Raw genomic sequence first — 19,866 nt, forward strand, 5'->3', positions numbered from 1 at the left:
TGCTGCCCCCCGGACCCCCCAGCACAGCCGGGGGGGGGGTTCAGGCCTCCCAGCCCCTCCCCACCTCGTCCCGGGGCCGTCCCCGCGTGGGGACGGGGGAGGTGGGGGGGGGATGTCCCCGCGTGGCACCGTCCCCGCGTGGGGGCCGCTGCCCGTCCCCGCGCCGCCCCCGCCGTGTTGTTGTTGTGTCTCGGCCCCGCGGCCCGGTGAGGCGAGGCGGGGCCGGCGGGGGCGGGCGGGGCAGCGGCGGGGCCGCATTTAAGGACCGGGAGCGGGCGGGGCGCGCAGCCCGGCGGAGCGCACCGGCGGAGCGCATGGAGCGGCTGCGGGTGGCCCTGGGGGCGCCCCTGTGGGTGCCCCTGCTGGGGCTGTGCTGGGCGGCGGCGGCGGCCGAGCGCCACACCGTCTTCTGGAACAGCTCCAACCCCAAGTGAGTCCCGGGAGCCCCCCCGACGCCCCCCAACCCGGGGCGGGGGGGGGGGCAGCGCGGACCGGGCGGGCCCCCGAAGGCGCGGACGGCGGCGGCGGGGCCGGGAGCGGGGCCGCGTTCCCCGGGGCTGCGGGCTTTGTTCGGGGCGGCCGGGGGGGGCCGCACGCTGCCCCCCGTTTTGCTCTTCCCCTCCCCTTGGCTCCCCCTCGTTCTCCCGACCCGGTACCGGGGGCGCCCCCGGGGCCGGGAGGGGCCGGGGCGGCAGCGGCGGGGTGAAGTCCGCGGGGCCAGGTGCGGGCCCGGAGAACCGGGAAGGGGGGGGTCACGGAGGGGGGGGGCGCCTTTCCGTTCCCAGGGCCGAGCGGAGCGGGGCCTCTTCCTTCCCCGGGGGGGTGGCGCGGCGCCAGCGGAGGCGCCGGGGCTCAGGGAAGCCGTGTTGACAAACACGGGGCTGGCCCCGGGTCCCGCGGCACGGGCAGGATGTGCGCGGCCGGCGGTGCCCCCCCGGAGGTGGGGGGGGAGGGGGGTGGGCGGCAGGGGCCCTGGGCAGTCCCTGTGTCCGCCCCGGGGCTCGGTCCCCAGGTAGGGCCGGGTTTGTGGGGTGCCCACCCGAGGTTGCGGGGTTCCCTTTAGCGAAGTGCTCCTGTGTGTTGTAGGGGTGCCCCCCTTCTCTAGGCCGTGCCCCCCCCCCCGCCTATGGTTGTAGGAGTGCTCCCTTACATGCTGTGGGTGTGCTCCCCAGCTGTGTGCCCCCATGTGCTATAGGGGTTACCCAAACCCCTGGGATGTGCTCCCCAGCTGTGTGCCCCCATGTGCTATAGGGGTTACCCAAACCCCCGGGATGTGCCCCCAGCCCTGTACCCCCACAAGTTACAGGGGTTGCCCAAACCCCCAGTTTGTGCCCCCCAGCTCTATGCCCCTACATGTTATAGGGTCACCCCCCTTCCCCCCCCCCCCCCCCCCCGGGATGTGCCCCCCCCAGCTCCATGCAGGGCAGCAGACCCAGGCGGGTTCCCACAGGGGGGGTTGGGAAGCTGGAGCCGGCCCCACTATGGAGGCCGTGCCTTCCCCGGGCTGCCACAGCCAGCGAGGTGAGGAGACCTCTCTGCGGCCCCTCGCAGGCTGCCTGCGGCCCCCTTCATCCCCCCCACAGCGGCCCCGGTGCCGTGCAGCCTCCCGGGAGAGCCGCGCTGGCGGGAGAGGTGTGGGGAGCAGCACCCTGGAGCCGGGCTGGCTGCCCCCCCCCGGGCGAGAGCTGCTCACACCTAATGGCTCCCCGGAGCTTTGGGGACAGCCGGGGAGCGCGTCCCAGCCGGTCCCCTCCCTCCTGCAGTGGGGCTGGCCCCAGGGGGGGAGGGCTTTTCCTTCCCCAGCACTACCAAAAAAAAAAAAACCAACCAAAAAAAAAACCAACAAAAAGCACTCCCAAAAAGCACCGCGGGGGCTTTGTGCAGCGCTGAGCAGCTCTCAGGTTGCCCTGCGTTAGGCTCTGAGGGTTTTGGAGAGTTGTGGGGCATGCTACCTCCGTGCCCCAAATCCCCCCTCCACACGTGCTGACCCCCGCCGCCCCCCTGCCCCAGGTTCCTTTGGAGCGACTACACGGTGGAGGTGCGCCTCAACGACTACCTGGACATCATCTGCCCGCACTACGAGGAGGGCAGCGTGGCCCCGCACGCCATGGAGCGCTACACCCTCTACCTGGTGGACCTCGAGGAGTACCAGGCCTGCAAGGCCCGCTCCAAGGAGCAGATCCGCTGGGAGTGCGACAAGCCCAGCGCCTTGCACGGCCCCGAGAAGTTCTCGGAGAAGTTCCAGCGCTTCACGCCCTTCACGCTGGGCAAGGAGTTCAAGGAGGGGCACAGCTACTACTACATCTGTGAGTGCCCGGGGGGGCTGTGTTCCAAGCCCCGTGGGGCTGGGGTCCCTCTGGGTTTTTCCCCCTCTAACCGCCGCCTCCTGCCCGCAGCCAAGCCGATTCACCACCACGGGGAGACGTGCCTGAAGCTGAAGGTGACGGTGGTTGGCAAAGGCAGTGAGTATCTGCGGGCTTCCCCCTGCCTTGTGCTGCTTGCCCTCCTCCCCCCTCGAGGCCTTGGGTCCTCCGAAGGCTCTGCCTTTCCTGCGCTGAGTCACGGCGGGGCCGTGGCCCCCTGCCAGCCCCGGCTGCGGGCGCTGTGGGGCCGGGGACGGTGCCAGCAGACAGAGTGGGGATGGCACGGGGGAGACCGGGCTCCTTGGCTGGGGTGGGGGAGCGCTTGGTTGGGGGCTCGGGGCACTGGAGCAGCCCCTCACCGGCGTGTCTTTGTGTTTGCTTTGCAGCTCAGGCGCCGCCTGCCCCCGCCTCGACGCAGAAGGGGAGGATCCAGGCAGGTAGGTGTCGGAGGACGCATCCGAGCGGCTGCAGGGCTGGCGGGGAGCTCCCCGGGGCTGGCTCAGGAGCAGGGTGTGGGGCACGGGGGCCGCTCACAGCTCCTTTCGCCCCGCAGACGACGCAGCCGCGCATGTCCTGAGGAGCGTGGGGCAGAACTCGGCGATGCGGGCCAGCAGCCCCTTCACCTTCATCAGCCTCCTGCTGCCCCTCCTGGTGCCGCAGGGGCTGTGAGCGGGGTCGCCGGGACGGACCGCACCGCGCCGTGCCACCGGGGATGGAGCCCTGTGGGGTGGCCCCCGCCTGCTCAGGGACCCCGTGGTCCTGCACGCACACCTGTGGTGGGCTTCCCTGCGGACATCTGGGCAAAGCAAAGGATTTGTCAGTATTATAGGGCCAGCGGGCCTGAACTGGAGCAGCCAAAGCCCTTGGGATGCCACCTCGCCCTCGCAGGAAGGGCGCTTTCGGCAGCTGGAGGTTGAGCCCTGGACTGGATGGGCTGGGGGCTGGCCCCCCTGCCCCAGCAGCATGCAGCTCCCTGGTGGACGTCTCTGGGGGGGGCTCCGACTGTGAAGTGTCCCGCGGGAAGGGACACGGTGCTGGCCCAGCTGTGGCGGTGCCCTGGGGCTGGCTTTGGGAGCCTGGACGTGCTCGAGATGCCAGGCAGCCGGCGGAGCGGAGTCGCAGGGGACGGCGACTGCATGGCGCTGGGACCCCCTCCCCAGCATCCCCCCTCTTGGGTGGGGGGGGGCTGTGGAAGCTCCCCCTGCCTGGTGCCGCAGGGGCACGCGCCCCCTGCCTGGGCCAGCACAGAGGCCGTTTTGCCTGCCTCTCGATTTGTACAGCTTTGTACAGCTTTCTAACACTGGAATTTTTATATGATTGTCTTGAATAAATAACTGAGACCATGCCTGAGTGCGGGGGGAGGAAAGGGCCTGTCCCCTGCACTGGGGGCTGCACCTGGGTGGGGGAATGGCTATGGGGGGGTTAATTAATTAATGGGTGTTTGCACAAGGCTCTGGAGGGGGAGGTGTCACACGGAGTAGTGCCAGGGGTTGGTTTCAGGTGGAGGTACAAAGTCCTCCTGGGGCTGGGGAGCAATCAGGGGGGGGGGCGGGGGCCTGGAGCTGTGGGTTTTGGGGTGCAGCTGGAGCCCCCTGAGCTGCTGGGGGGGGGGGGGGGGGAAACAACAACCGAGGGTGGTTATGGGGAGAGCTGGGCTCCAGAAACTGGGGGACTCTGGGGAAAAGGGGACCCCGTGGGGTGGGGATTCTAGGAAAGGGGGATCCTGGGACCCCAGGAATGGGGGAGGTGGGGTGCTGGGGGGGGTCACAGGGCTGTGACCCCAATCCTGGGAGGCCCTGGGGTGCTGGGGGGGGGTGTCACAGGACCGTGGGCCCCATGCACGCAGCGCCCCGGGGTGCTTTGGGAGGGGGTCACAGGGCCGTGACCCCAAACCTGGGACACCCTGGGGGGTGGGGGGGTGCCACAGGGCTGCGGGTCCCGCGCGCAGCACCCCGGGGCGCTGCCCGCAATCCCGGTGCCGGTCCCTCCCCGGTAGTGCGCCCCGCGTTCCCCCCGCCCCGCCCCGCCGCGGGCAGCACCGCCCCCGCCCCCCCCCCGCCTCCGGCTCCCGGTGCCCGCGGCGAGCATGGAGCCGCTGCCGGTGCTGGCCGCCGCCTGCCTCCTCTTCACCGTGGGCATGTTTTGCAGCGGCCTGTGAGCGGCCCCGCGCCGCCGGGAGCCCCGGCACCGGGAGGCGGCGGGGGCGGGGCGGGCAGCGGGGAGCGGGGGGGGGGGAGGGGGAAGGGAGGGGCTCGGGGTGCCGGGGGAGGGTCCGGGGGGGGGAATGGGGGGTGCGGGGGAGTGGGGGGGTGCAGTGGGGGGTTGGGGGGGGCAATGGGCGTGCAGTGGGGGACTGGGGGGTGCAATGGGGGGGTGCAATGGGAGGCTGGGGGTGCAATGGGGGTGCAATGGGAGGCTGGGGGGTGCAATGGGGGGGTGCAGTGGGGGAGTGCAGTGGGAGGCCGGGGGGTGTGCAATGAGGGGTGCAATGGGGGGGTGCAGTGGGAAGCTGGGGGGGTGCAATGGGGGGTGCAATGGGAGGCTGGGGGTGTAATGGGGGTGCAACGGGAGGCTAGGGGGGTGCAACAGGGGTGTGCAATGGGGGTGCAACGGGGGGTTTCAATGGGGGAGCAATGGGAAGCTGGGGGTGTGCAATTGGGGGTGCAGTGGGAGGCTGGGGGGTTGCAATGGGGGGGAACAATGGGAGGCTGGGGGGATGGAATGGGGGGATGCGATAGGAGGCTGGGGGTGCAATGGGGGGATTCAGTCGGGGGTGCAATGGGGGGAGCAATGGGAGGCAACATGGGTGCAGTGCGGGAGGCATTGAGGCTGGTTGGGGGGGTTGGGGGTCCAGGCTGAAAGCCAGGCATGCAGGGGAAGGTGGGGGCTCTGAGGGTGCCGGGGGGGGCACTGGGGTGTGGGAGCAGAGGCAGGGAAGGTCACAGCTGCTGAGGAGGGGCTGGCGGTATTTAAGGGGGTTAAGATTGTAGCCCCCCCCCAACACTGTAGGGGCCCCCCCGTGGCGCTGGGCACCCAGGAGGCCTCTCCCCCCCTGGCCCTAGGTCTGACCTGCGCTGGATGATCACCGCCAAGAGCGTGGAGAACATCCAGCTCCTGCCCTTCCTCGCTACTGATGCCAAGTACACAGGGGTCAAGCTGCGGGGGTGGGGGGGTGGGGGCACATCCTTCTGGGGCCGGAGGGTTAAATTTCGGGGGTGGGTGTGGGCAGAAGCCCCCAGCCTACAGCAGCAAGCAGCGCCTGTGCCGCTCGCCCTGCAGCAACCTGGGCTGGCTGGGTTACGGGTGCCTGAAGCAGGACCGGACGCTGATCGTCGTCAACAGCATCGGGGCGGCTCTGCAAAGCCTCTACATCCTGGTGTACTTCTACTACAGCACCACAAAGGTGGGTGCCGGCCCGGCTGGGTCCGGGGGGGGCACACAGCAGACCCCCACACTGATGGCCCCGCACTGTGTGCCGCAGCGCGAGGTGCTGCTGAAGGTCCTGGGGCTCCTGGCCCTGCTGGCCGCGGGCTATGGCTTCTTCACCTGCCTGACCCCCGACGAGGACACACGGCAGAGCTACCTGGGGCTCTTCTGCAGCACCTTCACCATCGCCATGTACGTCTCGCCGCTGGCCGACCTGGTGCGTAAAGCTGGGTGGGACTGGGGGAGGGTGTGTTGGGGGGGGCTGCGTGGCACCGGGCCAGCCCCTCGCTCCCCGCAGGCCAAGGTGATCCGGAGCAGGTCGACGCGCTGCTTGTCCTTCCCCCTGACCGTCACCACCTTCCTGGCCTCCAGCAGCTGGACGCTGTACGGGCTGCAGCTCTCCGACCTGTACATCATGGTGGGTTGGGGGCAGCGGGAGGCCGGGAGCTGCTGTGGGTTCCTCACCCCCCCCCCCCAAACCTCCAGCCCCTTTCAGCGGGGCGCTTGGCACCGGGCCGGACCCCGTCCGGCGTCGCGTGTGTGTCACACAGCAGAGCCCGTGACTAGGCTCAGCAAGATGAGTATTGATTTTAATTAATTAGATGGGATAAGGCCAATAAATCTCCCCCGGCGACGCGGGGCTGATGGCGGGGGGGGGGGGGCAGCAGCACCGCGAGCTGGGTAACGCCGCCCGGCCCCGTGTCCTCCGCAGGTCCCCAACGTGCCGGGCATCGTCACCAGCGTCGTGCGGCTCTGGCTGTTCTGGCGCTACGCCCCAGGCCGGGACAAGCCCTACAGACCCCTGCACGCCTGAGGGGGTCCTGCCGATGCCGGAGCCCCGGAGCCAGGCCGGTCTCAGACACTTGGTGACCAAGGAAGGCCCCCCCAGCTCGTCATTCTGCTCCTGCTGCCGCAGCGTGGCCAGCTCCTGCTGGGTGACACCAGGGCGTCCCCATCGGCCGAGGGCTCCCAGCAGGACTGGGGCCCTGGGGGGGTGCCTCCGGCCCTTGCCACCGTGGTTTGCCCTCTGGCAGCTCCTCTCTGTTGTCCCTCGAGCCGGTTTTCCTGCGGTGGTGGTTGGTTTGTTTGCAGCGATGCCTTTGGGGCGGCGGGCTGCCCCTGCCCCCGTCCCCGCGATGTTCTTCCAGGCCCTGCCCCAGCGCCGGGCTGGGTGGGCAGCCCCATTTTGTACGAATCGAAGTGCCTTTTAATAAATCGCAGACTCTTCCCAGCGCCTGCTTGTCGTCCCCTCCCGCTTTGGGCTCTGCTGGCTGCAGAGGCCGGCACGGCTCCTGTCCCTGCAGCGTTTTGGCCTCGGGACGCTGGGGGCTAATCCTGGCACCCTCTGAGCCCCGCAGTTCCTCATCCACCAGCACCCGCTTGCCCGTGGGGTGCAGCAAGCCCCCCGCAGGGGGCTCCAGCCTCAGCCTGGGGAGGGGGCAGCAGCACTGGGTGGCAGGGGCAGGGAGCGGGGCACGGAGGAAGGCAGCGCTGCCTGAGGGCGCTCCTCCGACCTCCCCAAGCAGCAGCACGGGGACACCGGTCACGACGTGGAACGAAAAGTCCTTTCTGTAGCATCGACACAGGGCTTGCTACCGCCCATTATGCCAGCAAACTTAAAATCAATTAAAATCCTCGCTAAAACCACGACGCTCGAGTGTGCGCATCAAATCAAGGCAGCCGTTGGCGTCGACCCAAGCTCAATTAATGAATTAACAATGATCTGGAATGAAGTTATCAGGCAAGCGCATCAGCAGATGGACAGGAGCGAGCGCGGGTGACCAAGTTACACAACAGAGGCCGGAGCCGTACAAAACCGGCGGCCCGGGGTGGCGGTGGCCCCGCGCAGCGAGGAGCCCCGTCCCTGCCAGCTCCCGGGAGGCCCTCGGCGTGGGCACGGCCGCAGCCCGGCTGACGCAGGCCGGATTAAGGAAGTGTTGACGAGGAATTTGGCCGCGCTTGTGCACTCAGACGCTCGCTCACACCTTGCGCCGTGTCCTGGGAAAAAATCAATACGGCGGCAGCGGCCCTGCCACGCCAGCAACAGGGCAGGGACAGGAGAGGGAAAGATGAACTCCAGCTGTGCTGCGGCACTGCGGGGCGTGCTGCGTCCTGCTGCCATGGCCTGCGGGGTCCGAGCCCTCAAGGAAGCTCCTTCGCTGGGCTCCCCTTGGCTTTTCCAGCTGCGAGTGCAGGTGTTTCTGCCCTCGGGACTCCCCCATGGAGCTGCGCTCCCCAGGGCCCCACAGATGCTTTTCCCACCAGGTTGGAGCCACCGATCTGCTCCTCCTGGCCCAGGAGGAACATGGGGGGACAGGGCAGCTTTTCCCGGTGACGCAAGCGAGCAAAAACCCAGCTGCCAACCGGTCACTCCGGCTGGCGTGTGCCGCGAGCGGCCGTGACGCAGCCCCGCTCGTGAGGCTGGAGGTGAGCAAGAGCAGCCACCGGCTACGCGAACGCCCGCAGCGGGCACGTGCCCGTGCAAGGAGAAGCCAGGGCCGTGCTGCTACCTGCCAGCCTGCAGGGCTGCGGGGAGCCCGCCGAGGGCTCCCAGCCTCGTGCCACGCCAGCACCGCGGTCCCAGCCCCGTAAAGGCTGCGCTGAAGCCGAGGGGCTGCCACCCCCCCCCAAAACGGCCGCACACGGGCACGGGACTGCGGGAGCCGCCCACCCCGCTCCGAGCTGCCACTGTTGCTCAGGAAACAGCTAATTAGTCGCTCCTGCTAATTAGCCCGAGTCCTCCCTCATGATACCAACTGCTCCTTTTTGCAGAAGGATGCGCAGCCGATAATTAAAAAAAACAAGAAAGTCCTTCGGCTGGTATGCGAAGAAGCCGGGGAGGCTGCCAGCAAGGCAGGCCCCAGCATGCGTCACCACCAGCAGCGCGGCTCCGCCAGCCGGGCCGGCAGCGCGGCTCTCGCGCACCCCCAGACAGGAGGCACCCCCAGACCGAGGCCACCCAAGGCTCCCCCCCTGCTGTGGCAGGGACGTCCCTGCTGCAGGAGCCCCACCCGCAGCTCCGGAGCACCTGCGCCCCGTTTTGCCCGTGGAGGCGTGGGGCAGAGCAGCAGCAGCCGCAGCCAGTGCTCCGCCGGGATCCGGGAGCAGCCCCCCGGCGTGGGCTGCGCCGCCCCAGCAGGCTGGGGGAGACCACAGGCTCTGGGCACTCTGCATTTTAAAGGCTGCGCCACCCGCTCCACCCAGCCACGCTCTCTCCTCCTTCCCCGGGAAGCAGGCCAGCAGGGCCGGGCCGACTCTTTTTTCCAGCTCCCACCTGACGGCGCAAACCACATCTGAAGGGCTGCCGGGAGCCCGCTCTGCCCGCAGTGCTACCCAGCGCCGCGGGCTGCTGAGGCAGGGCCCGATCCTGCCCTCCCTACCTCGCATCCCTGCCTGTGCGGCCAAGCTCGGGGATGCTCGGAGGCTGGGTGGGACGGCGCAGGCTCCCTGCAGCACCTGCGGAGGGGCGCGGGTGCTGAGAGGGGGCCGAGGGGACGCCCTGCTCTGCTTGGAGCCCGCACGAAGACAGCTGGAGCCCGGCTGCACGGGGCAGGGCGGGCGGCTGCCCCCTGAGCAGCACCGGGGGGACTTGGCCACCCCCTGCCCGCAACCAGGGCGGCACAGCCCAGGCCGGGGTCCCCCTTTCCCCTCCTGGCAGCATGGCACGGCCCGGTATGGCCCGGTACAGCCCATCACGGCCCGGCACAGTCCATCACGGCCCAGTATGGCCCGGTACAGCACAGCACGGCCCGGTACAGCACAGCACGGCCCGGTACAGCACACTTTGTCGTCTTTATTGTGCTCAGAAGCGCAGCCCCCGCCGCCGCAGGTCCTCCCGCGCTGCGTTGATGTGCTCCCGGAGCTCGGCGGCCGCTTCCTCGCAGTCGTTGAAGGTGGCCACGCGGTAGCCCACGGTGGCCAGCGCGTAGCAGCCGAAGGCCACCAGCAGGTAGACGGGCAGCGGCAGCAGGGCCTGGCGGTACGGCGCCGGTAGCCGCAGGCCCGGCGGAGACAGCGCCAGGGCGGCCCAGGCCGAGCCCAGCAGGGCGAGGCCCCACAGCCACTGCGCCAGCTTGGTCATGGCGGCCTGCGGAGAGACGGACAGCGCCGTGAGGGAGCGCCGAGCCCCCGGGGCCGACCCCGGTCCCTCCCGGTGCCCCCGGGGCCGGCCCCGGTCCCCCCCAGGCCGCCCCCCCCCACCTGCAGCGCTCCCAGGCCCGGCGCTGCTCTCCCCGTCGCTAGATGACGTCACCGCGGCGCGGCGGGCGGCGCGGGGCACGCTGGGAGTTGTAGTCCGGGACGGGGCCCCCTGGCGGCGGGGCCCGGCCCCGGTCCCGGCTCAGGAAGCGCCGCGCTTTGGCCGCCGGGGCCGGGGCCGGGCCGGGCCCCGCCGCAGGAAGCACCTGGCTTCCTCCGCGTCCGGCCGCGGCGGGGGGCGCGGGGGCGGCGTGGGAGCGGGCCCGGCCCGGCCCTCCCACGGGCCTGAGCTTCCCACGGGCCTGGCCGGGCACCGAGCCCCGGGGGGCACCGGGCGGCCACGGCCCCCAGGGCCGGGGGTCTGCGTGGCCCCCCCCCCCCTCCCCGCACCCCCAGCTCGGGGGTTTGGCGGCGCAGCAGCTGGCAGCGAGGGCAGGAGGTGGCCCCGGGGGCTGCTGACGGCGCTGCGGCCACGGAGCGCGGCGGTGCTGGAAACGTCCGAGCTCAGGAGGCAGCGGGAGGAGGCCGGGATCGGCCCGCGCCCCGCTGCTGCAGGGGGAGCGGGGTCCCCGCGGCTCCCAGGAGCTCAGTTAATCGCACCCGGGGCTGCTGGCGCCCCTCTTTCAGCACGTCACAGCTGCTGTTCCCGGAGCAGAGGGCTCCGAGCATTTGCGAGGTGCCAAATCCACCGCAGGCTGCCGCAGCTGCAGGGTTGAGCCGGATCAGCAGCACACATGAACACACAGCAGCTCGACAAAGCCGGGCTGAGGGCCAGCAGAGGGGACCCCTGGGTGCTGAGGAGGAACCAACCCTGAGGCTACAAAGAAACTGCTTTATTGCCTGGCTCAGAGTCCGAGTCCAGGCTGGAGGAGGGGGAACTGCCCCAGGAAGGGGCCCCAGGACATCAATTCCTCTTCCTGCCTTTGCCAAGGGCTTTGGTGGGAACAGCTGCGGGTGCTGCGGACTGGTAGAGCGTGGAGGAGATCTTATTGATGTAGTAGAGGCCGACCATGGAAAAGATGAGGCTGCAGGTAAAGAAAAGAAGAGGCTACTCAGCTGCACCCCTTGTGCTGCAGGCAGGAAGGAATACGCCAAGGCCAAACTGACAGCACCCCCGCGCTCCCACTGCGCTGCAGTGCCTAGCACCGGTCACCCCAGGTGCCCCCGGCCAGCCTTGGCCCCGCTGACAGGGAGCACGAGCCACCAGGGCCCCTGACAGCCGCCCCGGAGCGTGACAAGCTGCTTCCCCACCCTCCGGGGCAGGCTCTGGTCTTACCAGGTGGTCACGCAGACTCTGTGGATGAGGCCGGAGGCAAAAAGAGCCAGCAAGAGGCAGGTGAGAACTGCAGGGAAAAACAGGAGAGAGGAGAGATGCAGTCACACCGTTCTGTCAGCTGCACAGCCCCTCCTGAGAACCTCAGCAACGCGGCGAGACAAACCCACATAAAGCACAGAGGGAAAGAGCAGGATGGGCTCTTCCCCTAGCTGATGGCTGGCATGCCGAGGTGCCCAGGGAAGCAGAGCATCCGCTGGGAAGAGCCGCGCTGCGTGCCCTCTGCAAACCCAACGTGGGGCTGCACGCCCAGCGCCCGCAGCCGACGGCGCCTTCCCCTCCCCGCCGGTGGCACTTACTCTCGGGGAATATCTTGGCCTGGAAGCCTTTGCCAAACACCAGGTTCTCGAGGTTGTTGAAGGCCTGCGCAGGGGGTTAAGGCATGGAACCGGGAACCACCTCCCCAGCCCCGCTCCCCGCGCGGCCCCAAAGGATACGGTGAGGGAGCAGACGAAGAGCGCGGCGCCCAGCAGCCCGCCCTGGATGGTGAGCCACTCGGTGGAGGCCAGCTGCCGGCTGTACATCTGCATCCCGGCGAACAGCAGCAGCGACAGCAGCGACGAGAGCGCCAGCGACGTGCCCGTGCCTACGGCTGCGGCACAGCCCCGGCTCAGCAGGGTGGGGGGCTGACCCCCAAAGACCCCTCAAGGCCCTGAAAGCCCCCTGAAGCCTCCCCAAGGCCCCGATTGCCCCCTGACCCCCCCCCAGGGCCCCGATCGCCCTCTGCACCCCCCCCGAAGCTCCCCCCACCCACTCAGGCCCCGGTCCCAGTCCCTGCAGCCCCCCGAGGCCCCCCTCGCCCCCTGAGGCCCCGGTCCCAGTGCCTACAGCCCCCCCCACCCCCAGGCCCCGATCGCCCCCTGCAGCCCCCCCAAGGCCCTGATCGCCCCCCCCGGGGCCTCCCCCGCTCCCTGAGGCCCCGGTCCCGGTCCCCGCAGCCCCCTCCCGGGGCTGCAGCCTCCCCCCCGAGTCCCCCCCGCCCCCTCAGGCCCCGGTCCCGGTCCCTGAACCCCCCTTCAAGGCCTCGATCGCCCCCTGACGCCCCCCTCAGGGCCCCGATCGCCCCCCGCAGCCCCCCCCCCGCCCCCCCGGTCCCGTTACCCATGGTGCCCCGCGGCGTCGCCCCCCCGGCCCTTTCCCCTCCCGGCCCCTCTGCCGCCGCTCCCCCCGCACTGCGCAGGCGCGCCCCGGATCCGCGCACGCGCACTGCGCGGCCCCCCCAACGGGACACGGCGGCAGCCGCGGGCACGCGCGGCTCATGCGCGCCCCCGCGCGGGGCTCGGCCGCGGCTCTGGCGCCCCCTAGCGGCCGGGCGCGGCGCTGCAGGCCCCGCCGGTCCGCGCGCCCCCCGGCGGCGGGGAGCGGGGCGCGGGGAGGCCCCGGGGCACCGGGCGGGGGCGCGGCCGCCCCCCCCAGCAGCCCGCCCCCTCCTCTCCCACCCCCCCCAACCCTCCAGCCGGCTCCGTTCGGCCCCTTCCCGGCTCCGCAGCGGGCCCCGGGCCCGGCGCCGCGCTGCCGTCCGCGGGGAGCCGCCGGGGGCCGCCCCGGGGAGCGGAGGGGGCGTCCCGGTACCGGCCCGGTGCCGCCGCCCCCCGCCGCCCCCCCCTCTCCGGGGCGGGTCCCTCGGAGCATGCGCGCCGCCGCCCCCCCCCGCCCTCCCCCCGGTTCCGCCGCTCCCTGCACCAGAACCGGGCGGCCGCTGCTGCTGCCGCCGGGACCGGCCCCGGGCGCGGAGCCATGGCCGAGGGCGAGGACCTGCAGACCTTCACCTCCATCATGGACGCCCTCGTCCGCATCAGCGTGAGCGGCGGCGGGGATCGAGCGGGGACCGAGCGGGGACCGAGCGGGGCCGGGCCGGGCTCTCCCGGGACCGGCGTCGCCATGGCAACGCGGCGGGGCGGCGGCGGGGCCGGGGCGGCGGCGATGGCCGCGGTGGGGGGGGGGGGAGCGGCCGGGGTGCCCTTGAGGGCCCGGCAGGCCGCTGAGAGGCCTCGCTGCCTCGGCCCGTTCCCCGCCGGGCCCGGGGGGGCCGGATCGGCCCTCACCGAGCCCCGGGCGGGGCGCACCGGGGAGCGCTCCCCGAGGCCTCCCAGGACGCCGAGAGCCCAGCGCCCCCCGCGGGGACCGGGGCGGGGAGTGCCCGGTGCTACCCGTGCGCCGTGGTGGGGGTCCTGGGGCTGGGGCTGGTCCTGCTCCGGACTTGATCCCGGTGCTGGCCTCAGCCTGCATGCAGGTCCTGGTCCCTGTCCTGGTCCTGGTCCTGATTTTGGCCTTGATGCCAGTCCCTGATCCTGGTCTTTGATCCTGGTCCTGATCCTGGTCTCGATGCCGGTCCCTATCCTGGCCCTGATCCTGGCCCTGGTTCTGGTCTCAGTGCTGGTCCCTGATCCTGGCCCTGATCCTGATCTCAATGCTAGTCCTGATCCTGGCCTTGATGCCGGTCCTTATCCTAGTCCTGATCCTGGTCTCGATGTTGGTCCCTATCCTGGCCCAGATCCTGCTCCTGGTCCTGGTCCTGGCCCTGATTTTGGCCTTGATGCCAGTCCCTGATCCTGGTCCTTGATCCTGGTCCTGATCCTGGTCTCGATGCCAGTCCTTATTCTAGTCCTGATCCTGGTCTTGGTGCCGGTCCCTATCCTGGCCCTGATCCTGGTCTTGATGCCGGTTCCTGGTCCTGGTCCTGCTCCTGGTCCTGCTCCTGGTCTTGATGCCGGTCCTTATCCTGGTTCTGATCCTGGCCCTGATCCTGGTCTCAATGCCAGTCCTGTTCCTGGCCCTGATCCTGGTCTCAATGCCGGTCCTTATCCTAGTCCTGATCCTGGTGTTGATGCCGGTTCCTTTCCTGGTCCTGGTCCCTGCTCCTGGTCCTGCTCCTGGTCTTGATGCCGGTCCTTATCCTGGCCCTGATCCTGGTCTTGGTGCCGGTCCCTATCCTGGTTCTGATCCTGGCCCTGATCCTGGTCTCAGTGCCGGCCCGTATCCTGGCCCTATTCCCAGTCCTAATCCAGGCCCCAGTCTCCATCCCGCCCCGGTCCCCGGCCCGGCTGCGCCCGGTGACGCTCTCCCCCTCTCTCCTCAGACCAGCATGAAGAACATGGAGCGGGAGCTGGTGTGCCCGGTGTGCAAGGAGATGTACAAGCAGCCGCTGGCCCTGCCCTGCATGCACAACGTCTGCCACGTCTGCGCCAGCGAGGTGCTGCTGCAGCACGGCTACCTCTGCTGCGACCCCACCTCCGAGCCCTCCTCGCCCGCCGCCACCCCGGCCACCCGCAGCCCGCGCCTGGGCCGCAGGGGGGTCCCCAAACCCGACCGCCTGGACCGGCTCCTGAAGTCAGGTGGGACGGCCTGGGGGGACGGGGACGGCGTGGGCAGGGGGCAGAGGGGCTCCGCCGGCCCCGAGGAGCCGCAGGGTGCTGGGCTGCATGTGACGCCTCCCCGGCCTCCTGTAGGGTTCGGCACCTACCCAGGGCGGAAGCGGGGCACCGTGCACCCCCAGACCATCAGCTTCCCCTGCCCGGCCTGCCAGCGGGACATCGACCTGGGCGAGCGGGGCCTCGGCAGCCTCTTCCGCAACCTGACCCTGGAGCGCGTGGTGGAGCGCTACCGCCAGACCATCAACATCAGCGCCGCCATCATGTGCCAGTTCTGCAAGCCCCCGCAGCTGGAGGCCACCAAGGGCTGCACGGAGTGCAAGTCCAGCTTCTGCAATGAGTGCTTCAAGCTCTACCACCCCTGGGGCACCCAGAAGGCTCAGCATGAGCCCACGCCGCCCACGCTCACCTTCCGCCCAAAGGTACGGCCTCCTCCGGCAGGGGATCTTTCCTACTTGGGGTTCCCCGGGTGCCACAGCAGACGAGCTGGGGAGAGACCCTTGAAGGGGGGGGGGGGTCCTAAAACTCTGCTGAGCTTCCTCGTGTCCGTGCAGGGTCTGATGTGCCCAGAGCACAAGGAGGAGGTGACTCACTACTGCAAGACCTGCCAGCGGCTGGTGTGCCAGCTCTGCCGCGTGCGACGCACTCACACCAGCCACAAGATCACGCCGGTGCTCAGCGCCTACCAGGCTCTCAGGGTAAGGGCTGCTGCGGGCGCGGGGCTGCGCGCTCGGGTCGGGGTCAGGACGCCCACGGGGAGGCAGGGAGGAACCAGGGGTGCGAGCTCAGCTCGCAGCACAGATGGGGCGAGGGCTCTGTTTGTAGGTCGGGGGCGCACGAGGCCAGCGGTGGCTAACCTCCTTCCTTGCAGGAGAAGCTGACAAAGAGCCTTGCCTACATCTTGAGCAGCCAGGACACGGTGCAGACCCAGATTGCTGAGCTGGAGGAGACGGTGAAGCACACGGAGGTAAGGGCGCGAGGTCCCTGAGCAGTCCCTAGGTGGGGATTGGCACCGCCTGGCTGGTCCCCCTTTGTCCCGTGCTGTCTGTGGCGTGGGCAGGGGGCCGTACAGCACGCTGACAGCGCCGTGCTTGGCAGGTGAACGGCTCGCAGGCCAAGGAGGAGGTGTCCCAGCTGATCCAGGGGCTGTGCGCCATGCTGGAGGAGAAGCGGGCGTCCCTGCTGCAGGCCATCGAGGAGTGCCAGCAGGAGCGGCTGGCCAGCCTGCACTATCAGATCCAAGAGCACCAGGCCATGCTGGAGAACTCGGGCATGGTGGGCTACGCCCAGGAGGTGCTGAAGGAGACCGACCACCCCTGCTTTGTCCAGGCTGCCAAGCAGCTGCACAACAGGTACCGGGCTGCGGGGACCCATGTGGGTGTCCCCGCGGTGGCGGGGCTGGCCGGTGCCCAAGGCAGCCCTCGTGTGCCACCCTGACGTCCCTGCCCTCCTGTGCTGCAGGATCCTCAGGGCCACTGACTCGCTGCAGAGCTTCCGGCCTGCAGCCACGGCCTCCTTCAGCCACTTCCAGCTGGATGTCAGCAGGGAGCTGAAGCTGCTCACAGACCTGGCCTTCATCAAAGGTAACCACAGCAGGACCCTGGCACCGGCTGCGGCCCGTGTGGAGGCGCAGCCCCCGCGGGCAGAACAGCTCCATGCCCGCCCGTCTCCTCCCCTGGAGCCAGAGCTCGGCTCCGGCCACAGAGGGATGCGCTCAGGCAGGCGCTCGTGGATCTGTCGGCCCCCCTCCCTGTCAGGAATGGCCCCAGCAGCCCCCAAAGTGCTCCCTGCCCTGCCCTGTGCCAGGGCTGCAGGCAAGAGGGCAGGAAAGGCAGGGCTGTGGTGTGAGGTAAGGGCAGCAGGAGGGTGAGTACGGAGTGGAGGCTGCCCCAGGTGCAGGGCAGGTGCTTCCCCCCAGGGCAGGTGCCGCCCGGGCCCTGCCGGACCGGCTGGCAACACTTTTCAGACCTGCTTCTACCTCTCTTTGTTTATAGGCTGCGGCCGCTGCTGATCGTCACCGAAGTAACTGAGGCAAGTCACTCCCCTGCCCCAGAGCCACCCCTGCTCTCTCTGTCCCATCCCTCCATCCCCACTCCTGCCCCATTCCCACTCCGCCGCCATCGACCATCCCCGTCCTGCCCGCTGGTGGTGGCAGGCGGTGGCTTTGCCCGTGCTTGCCACCCTTCTCTGCCCCCTCCCTCCATCTGCTGCAGCTCCTCCTGCCATCCCCATCCCCTCCTCGCCCCATTTCTGTCTCTGCATCCCCTCCTCACCCCATTTCTGTCTCTGCATCCCCTCCTCACCCCATTTCTGTCTCTGCATCCCCTCCTCACCCCATTTCTGTCTCTGCATCCCCTCCTCACCCCATTTCTGTCTCCTTTCCACCCCTGCTTCCCTGCTCCAGTTCCGCTGGCATCTTCACACCACTCTGCCATTCCCATCTCTTTCTCCTCCTCCTCTCCTGCTGTCTCCATCCTCTCTCTCTCTCTCTTTCTTTCTTTCTCTCTCTCCCTCCCTCCCCCCGACTTGCACTCAGCCTCTCTGGTCCCTGGAGCCTCACAGCAGCCAGCTCCTCTGTCTCCCCAACTCTCTCCCCCCTCTGGTGCCTACACACAGTCTCTGCAGCCAGATTCCCCCTAGACTCCTGCTGGTTGTGCGTCCGTCCGTCCGGAATGCCCCCTCCCTGCGTCTGGCCGCCTCCCTGCCCGCGGGGGGGGGATGCTGCCTGATGCCTGCCCCCCCCCCCCCCCGTGCCTCTCCCCGCAGTGCCCGAGGCCCCCGTCATCGACACGCAGCGCACCTACGCTTACGACCAGATCTTCCTGTGCTGGCGGCTGCCGCAGCACTCGCCCCCCGCCTGGCACTACACCGTGGAGTACCGCAAGACGGACACCAAGGCCAAAGGGCTCAAGCTGTGGCAGCGGCGGGAGGAGGTGCGCGGCACCAGCGCCCTCGTCGAGTACCTGGACACCGACAGCGTCTACGTGCTCCGGGTGAAGGGCTGCAACAAGGCGGGCTTCGGGGAGTACAGCGAGGACATCTACCTGCACACGCCGCCCGCCCCAGGTGAGGGGATGCCCACGGGCTCCGATGGGGAGCAGTCTCCCCCAACCCGCCCGTCCCTCGGGCTTTTCACCGTCCCCTTCTCACCTCCTCTGCTCTCCTCCTCCCCGCAGTCCTCAACTTCTTCCTGGACAACCGCTGGGGCTTCAACCGGGACCGGCTGGCTATCAGCAAGGACCAGCGCGCCGTGCGCAGCGTCCCCGGCATCCCCATGCTCTTCGCGGCGGAGCGGCTGATGACCAGCTGCCACCTCTCCATCGACCTGGTCATCGGCGACGTGGCCGTCACGCAGGGCAAGAGCTACTGGGCCTGCTGCGTGGATCCCAGCTCCTACCTGGTCAAGGTGGGCGTGGGGCTGGAGAGCAAACTGCAGGAGTGGTTCCAGGTGCCTCAGGACGTGGTGAGCCCCAGGTGAGCAGGGTGGGGGCGCAGGGGGGCTTTGTGGGTGTGCGGGAGGTGGTGAGGCGGCCTTTGTAGAACCTCTGCGCCGGGCCTCACCTGTCCCCCTGCCGCAGGTACGACCCTGACAGCGGCCACGACAGCGGGGCAGAGGACACGACGGTGGACGCGCCCCCACCCTACGCCTTCCTCACCATCGGCATGGGCAAGATCTTGCTCTCGCATGGCTCGGCACTCACTTCTCGTGACCCCAACGGCTGCACCGTGCCCTTGCCACCGCGCATCGGCATCTGCCTGGACTACGAGCAGGGCAAGGTGAGCTTCTACGACGCCGTGTCCTTCCGTGAGCTCTGGGAGTGTGGCGTGGACTGCTCGGGGCCTGTCTGCCCCGCCTTCTGCTTCATCGGAGGGGGTGCCCTGCATCTCCAGGAGCTGGTGGCCAACAAGCAGGAGCGCAAAGTGACCATCGGGGGCTTCGCCAAGCTGGACTGAGCCGCGCGTGCGCTCCCTGCACGCACATCTGGTGTGACCCCTTATTGTCAAGCGAGCTTCAGGGCCTGGAGGGGACGCGACCATGCAGGGAGCGCAGCTCAGCAGGGGCGGCCCCAGCCCCGCCCGGGGCTTGGAGCAGGCCAGGTGTTTGTTTTGTGGGACTGGGGGGGGACGGGGACAGCTCCGCCGTCCCCTCCCTTCCCCATCCACCTGCCCCTTTCACCAGCTCGGCTCTGTGGCGCAGACCTGGGGCTGCAGGCAGAGGACGGCAGCAGGTCCTGGCAGAGGGTCAGCCCTAGAGGTGGAGCAGGGAGGGGGACGCCAGGGGGACGCAGGGCTGCACGGGGAGGGGGGAGGCAGGAGCTGGTTGGGGTGATGGTGGGGGGAGCGGCTGGGCAGTGGCTGGGGCGGGGGAGGCAGATGGGCTGGGGGAGAGAGGGAGGGGGGAGGCTGGGCTGGAACAAGGTACGAAGACTTTTTTGTAAAAATGGCTCATTTTTGACGCGGCTCACCCGGCTGCAGCATCGCGGCCAGGCACAGCCACCGCTGGGTCCTGTGGGGCTGCGGGACCTCGGTGTCCCCCCGCCCTCCTGAGGGGCTGCGGAGCACTGCCGGGTTCTCTGCTCCCTCCCCGCTGCGTGGGGCCAGCCCAGCGCGGCACCCGCCCCCAGGACCCGCTCAGTGCCCCCCTTACACCGCTCAGTGCCAAACCGCCCCTGCCAGCCGGGGCTTGCGGGGTTGGGATCCGACGTGGCCAGGAGCCACGGGGGGGCTGCCCCCCGCTGCAGGGGCCTTGGGGCTGCGGTCCCACGCTGGGAGCCGTCCGAGCTGCTGTAGTTTCTCATGGGTTCTGTTACAATTGCTGTCTTTTCATGGTTTCCTACAATAAACTGCAATGCCAGACTTCTCCAGAGCCGCCCGAGGGCAGCCGCAGCCCCCTGGGGGGTTGAGGACAGAGCAGCAGCACCCACCTGTGCTCTGCGGGCCGCTCCCCGTGGGGCAGGGCCCCGTGGTGTGGAGGCCGTGGGGCAGAGCTGTCCTTTGGGCTGTGGCCAGCAGAGGCCAATCCTGCCCGGGGCCGGCCTGGGCAGCGCTGACGTGTCCGATGCCCGCTCGGGCTGTGCCCGGCCACGTGGCCGCTGCTGCCCCCCTCTCGCTGCTCAGCCTCCCCAGGGTCTCGCTCCCGTCCCACCTGGGAGCAGCGGCCATCTCCTGCTGGCCC

General features: G+C 69.7%; 5 protein-coding genes across 6 annotated transcripts; 3 read left to right on the plus strand and 2 right to left on the minus strand.

The window, feature by feature from the left end:
• Positions 1-271: 271 nt before the first annotated feature.
• Positions 272-3,706, plus strand: EFNA1 (ephrin A1). Its single transcript, XM_080570356.1, has 5 exons — positions 272-430; positions 2,011-2,306; positions 2,397-2,462; positions 2,750-2,800; positions 2,917-3,706. Exons 1-5 carry the CDS (start codon positions 315-317, stop codon positions 3,030-3,032), a joined length of 645 nt encoding a protein of 214 aa, XP_080426482.1. The 5' UTR covers positions 272-314; the 3' UTR covers positions 3,033-3,706.
• Positions 3,707-4,185: 479 nt separating this feature from the next.
• Positions 4,186-9,880, plus strand: SLC50A1 (solute carrier family 50 member 1). 2 transcript variants are annotated; one of them, XM_080570375.1, is made up of 6 exons: positions 4,186-4,517; positions 5,373-5,503; positions 5,643-5,766; positions 5,845-6,006; positions 6,088-6,207; positions 6,502-9,880. In XM_080570375.1, the coding sequence occupies exons 1-6, from the start codon at positions 4,200-4,202 to the stop codon at positions 6,601-6,603; spliced, it is 957 nt and encodes a 318-aa protein (XP_080426501.1). In that variant the 5' UTR covers positions 4,186-4,199; the 3' UTR covers positions 6,604-9,880. The 2 variants fall into 2 exon arrangements, with proteins under 2 accessions (XP_080426501.1, XP_080426502.1); XM_080570376.1 differs by having other exon boundaries at positions 4,389-4,517; positions 5,426-5,503.
• On the minus strand, positions 9,563-9,870 carry DPM3 (dolichyl-phosphate mannosyltransferase subunit 3, regulatory; the record flags this gene model as incomplete). Its single annotated transcript, XM_080570378.1, has 1 exon — positions 9,563-9,870. The coding sequence occupies one exon, from the start codon at positions 9,868-9,870 to the stop codon at positions 9,592-9,594; it is 279 nt and encodes a 92-aa protein (XP_080426504.1). The 3' UTR covers positions 9,563-9,591.
• A 442-nt stretch (positions 9,881-10,322) lies between the features above and the next one.
• Positions 10,323-19,547, plus strand: TRIM46 (tripartite motif containing 46). The gene is made up of 11 exons (XM_080570359.1): positions 10,323-10,326; positions 13,021-13,119; positions 14,399-14,654; positions 14,769-15,112; positions 15,245-15,388; positions 15,562-15,657; positions 15,789-16,042; positions 16,152-16,273; positions 17,457-17,756; positions 17,867-18,164; positions 18,269-19,547. Exons 2-11 carry the CDS (start codon positions 13,057-13,059, stop codon positions 18,642-18,644), a joined length of 2,253 nt encoding a protein of 750 aa, XP_080426485.1. The 5' UTR covers positions 10,323-10,326; positions 13,021-13,056; the 3' UTR covers positions 18,645-19,547.
• Positions 10,805-12,554, minus strand: KRTCAP2 (keratinocyte associated protein 2). The gene is made up of 5 exons (XM_080570377.1): positions 12,421-12,554; positions 11,757-11,911; positions 11,619-11,682; positions 11,263-11,329; positions 10,805-11,011 (listed from the first exon to the last, which is right to left on the minus strand). The coding sequence occupies exons 1-5, from the start codon at positions 12,422-12,424 to the stop codon at positions 10,891-10,893; spliced, it is 411 nt and encodes a 136-aa protein (XP_080426503.1). The 5' UTR covers positions 12,425-12,554; the 3' UTR covers positions 10,805-10,890.
• Positions 19,548-19,866: the final 319 nt, after the last annotated feature.

This window comes from Anser brachyrhynchus (assembly GCF_964034855.1).
Source record: "Anser brachyrhynchus genome assembly, chromosome: 28".
Lineage (NCBI taxonomy): Eukaryota > Metazoa > Chordata > Aves > Anseriformes > Anatidae > Anser > Anser brachyrhynchus.

Coding starts and splice junctions, on each gene's coding strand:
- KRTCAP2 (XM_080570377.1), bottom strand. Junction 11,683..11,756: donor TCTTCGTCTGCTCCCTCACC/GTATCCTTTGGG, acceptor CCCCCTGCGCAG/GCCTTCAACAACCTCGAGAA. Junction 11,012..11,262: donor AGAGTCTGCGTGACCACCTG/GTAAGACCAGAG, acceptor CTTTACCTGCAG/CCTCATCTTTTCCATGGTCG.
- EFNA1 (XM_080570356.1), top strand. CDS start 315: ATGGAGCGGCTGCGGGTGGCCCTGGGGGCGCCCCTGTGGGTGCCCCTG. Junction 431..2,010: donor TGGAACAGCTCCAACCCCAA/GTGAGTCCCGGG, acceptor CCCCTGCCCCAG/GTTCCTTTGGAGCGACTACA. Junction 2,463..2,749: donor GACGGTGGTTGGCAAAGGCA/GTGAGTATCTGC, acceptor TTTGCTTTGCAG/CTCAGGCGCCGCCTGCCCCC.
- SLC50A1 (XM_080570375.1), top strand. CDS start 4,200: ATGCACGCAGCGCCCCGGGGTGCTTTGGGAGGGGGTCACAGGGCCGTG. Junction 5,767..5,844: donor TCTACTACAGCACCACAAAG/GTGGGTGCCGGC, acceptor TGTGTGCCGCAG/CGCGAGGTGCTGCTGAAGGT. Junction 6,007..6,087: donor TCTCGCCGCTGGCCGACCTG/GTGCGTAAAGCT, acceptor CGCTCCCCGCAG/GCCAAGGTGATCCGGAGCAG.
- TRIM46 (XM_080570359.1), top strand. CDS start 13,057: ATGGCCGAGGGCGAGGACCTGCAGACCTTCACCTCCATCATGGACGCC. Junction 15,389..15,561: donor GCGCCTACCAGGCTCTCAGG/GTAAGGGCTGCT, acceptor CCTTCCTTGCAG/GAGAAGCTGACAAAGAGCCT. Junction 16,043..16,151: donor GCCAAGCAGCTGCACAACAG/GTACCGGGCTGC, acceptor CCTGTGCTGCAG/GATCCTCAGGGCCACTGACT.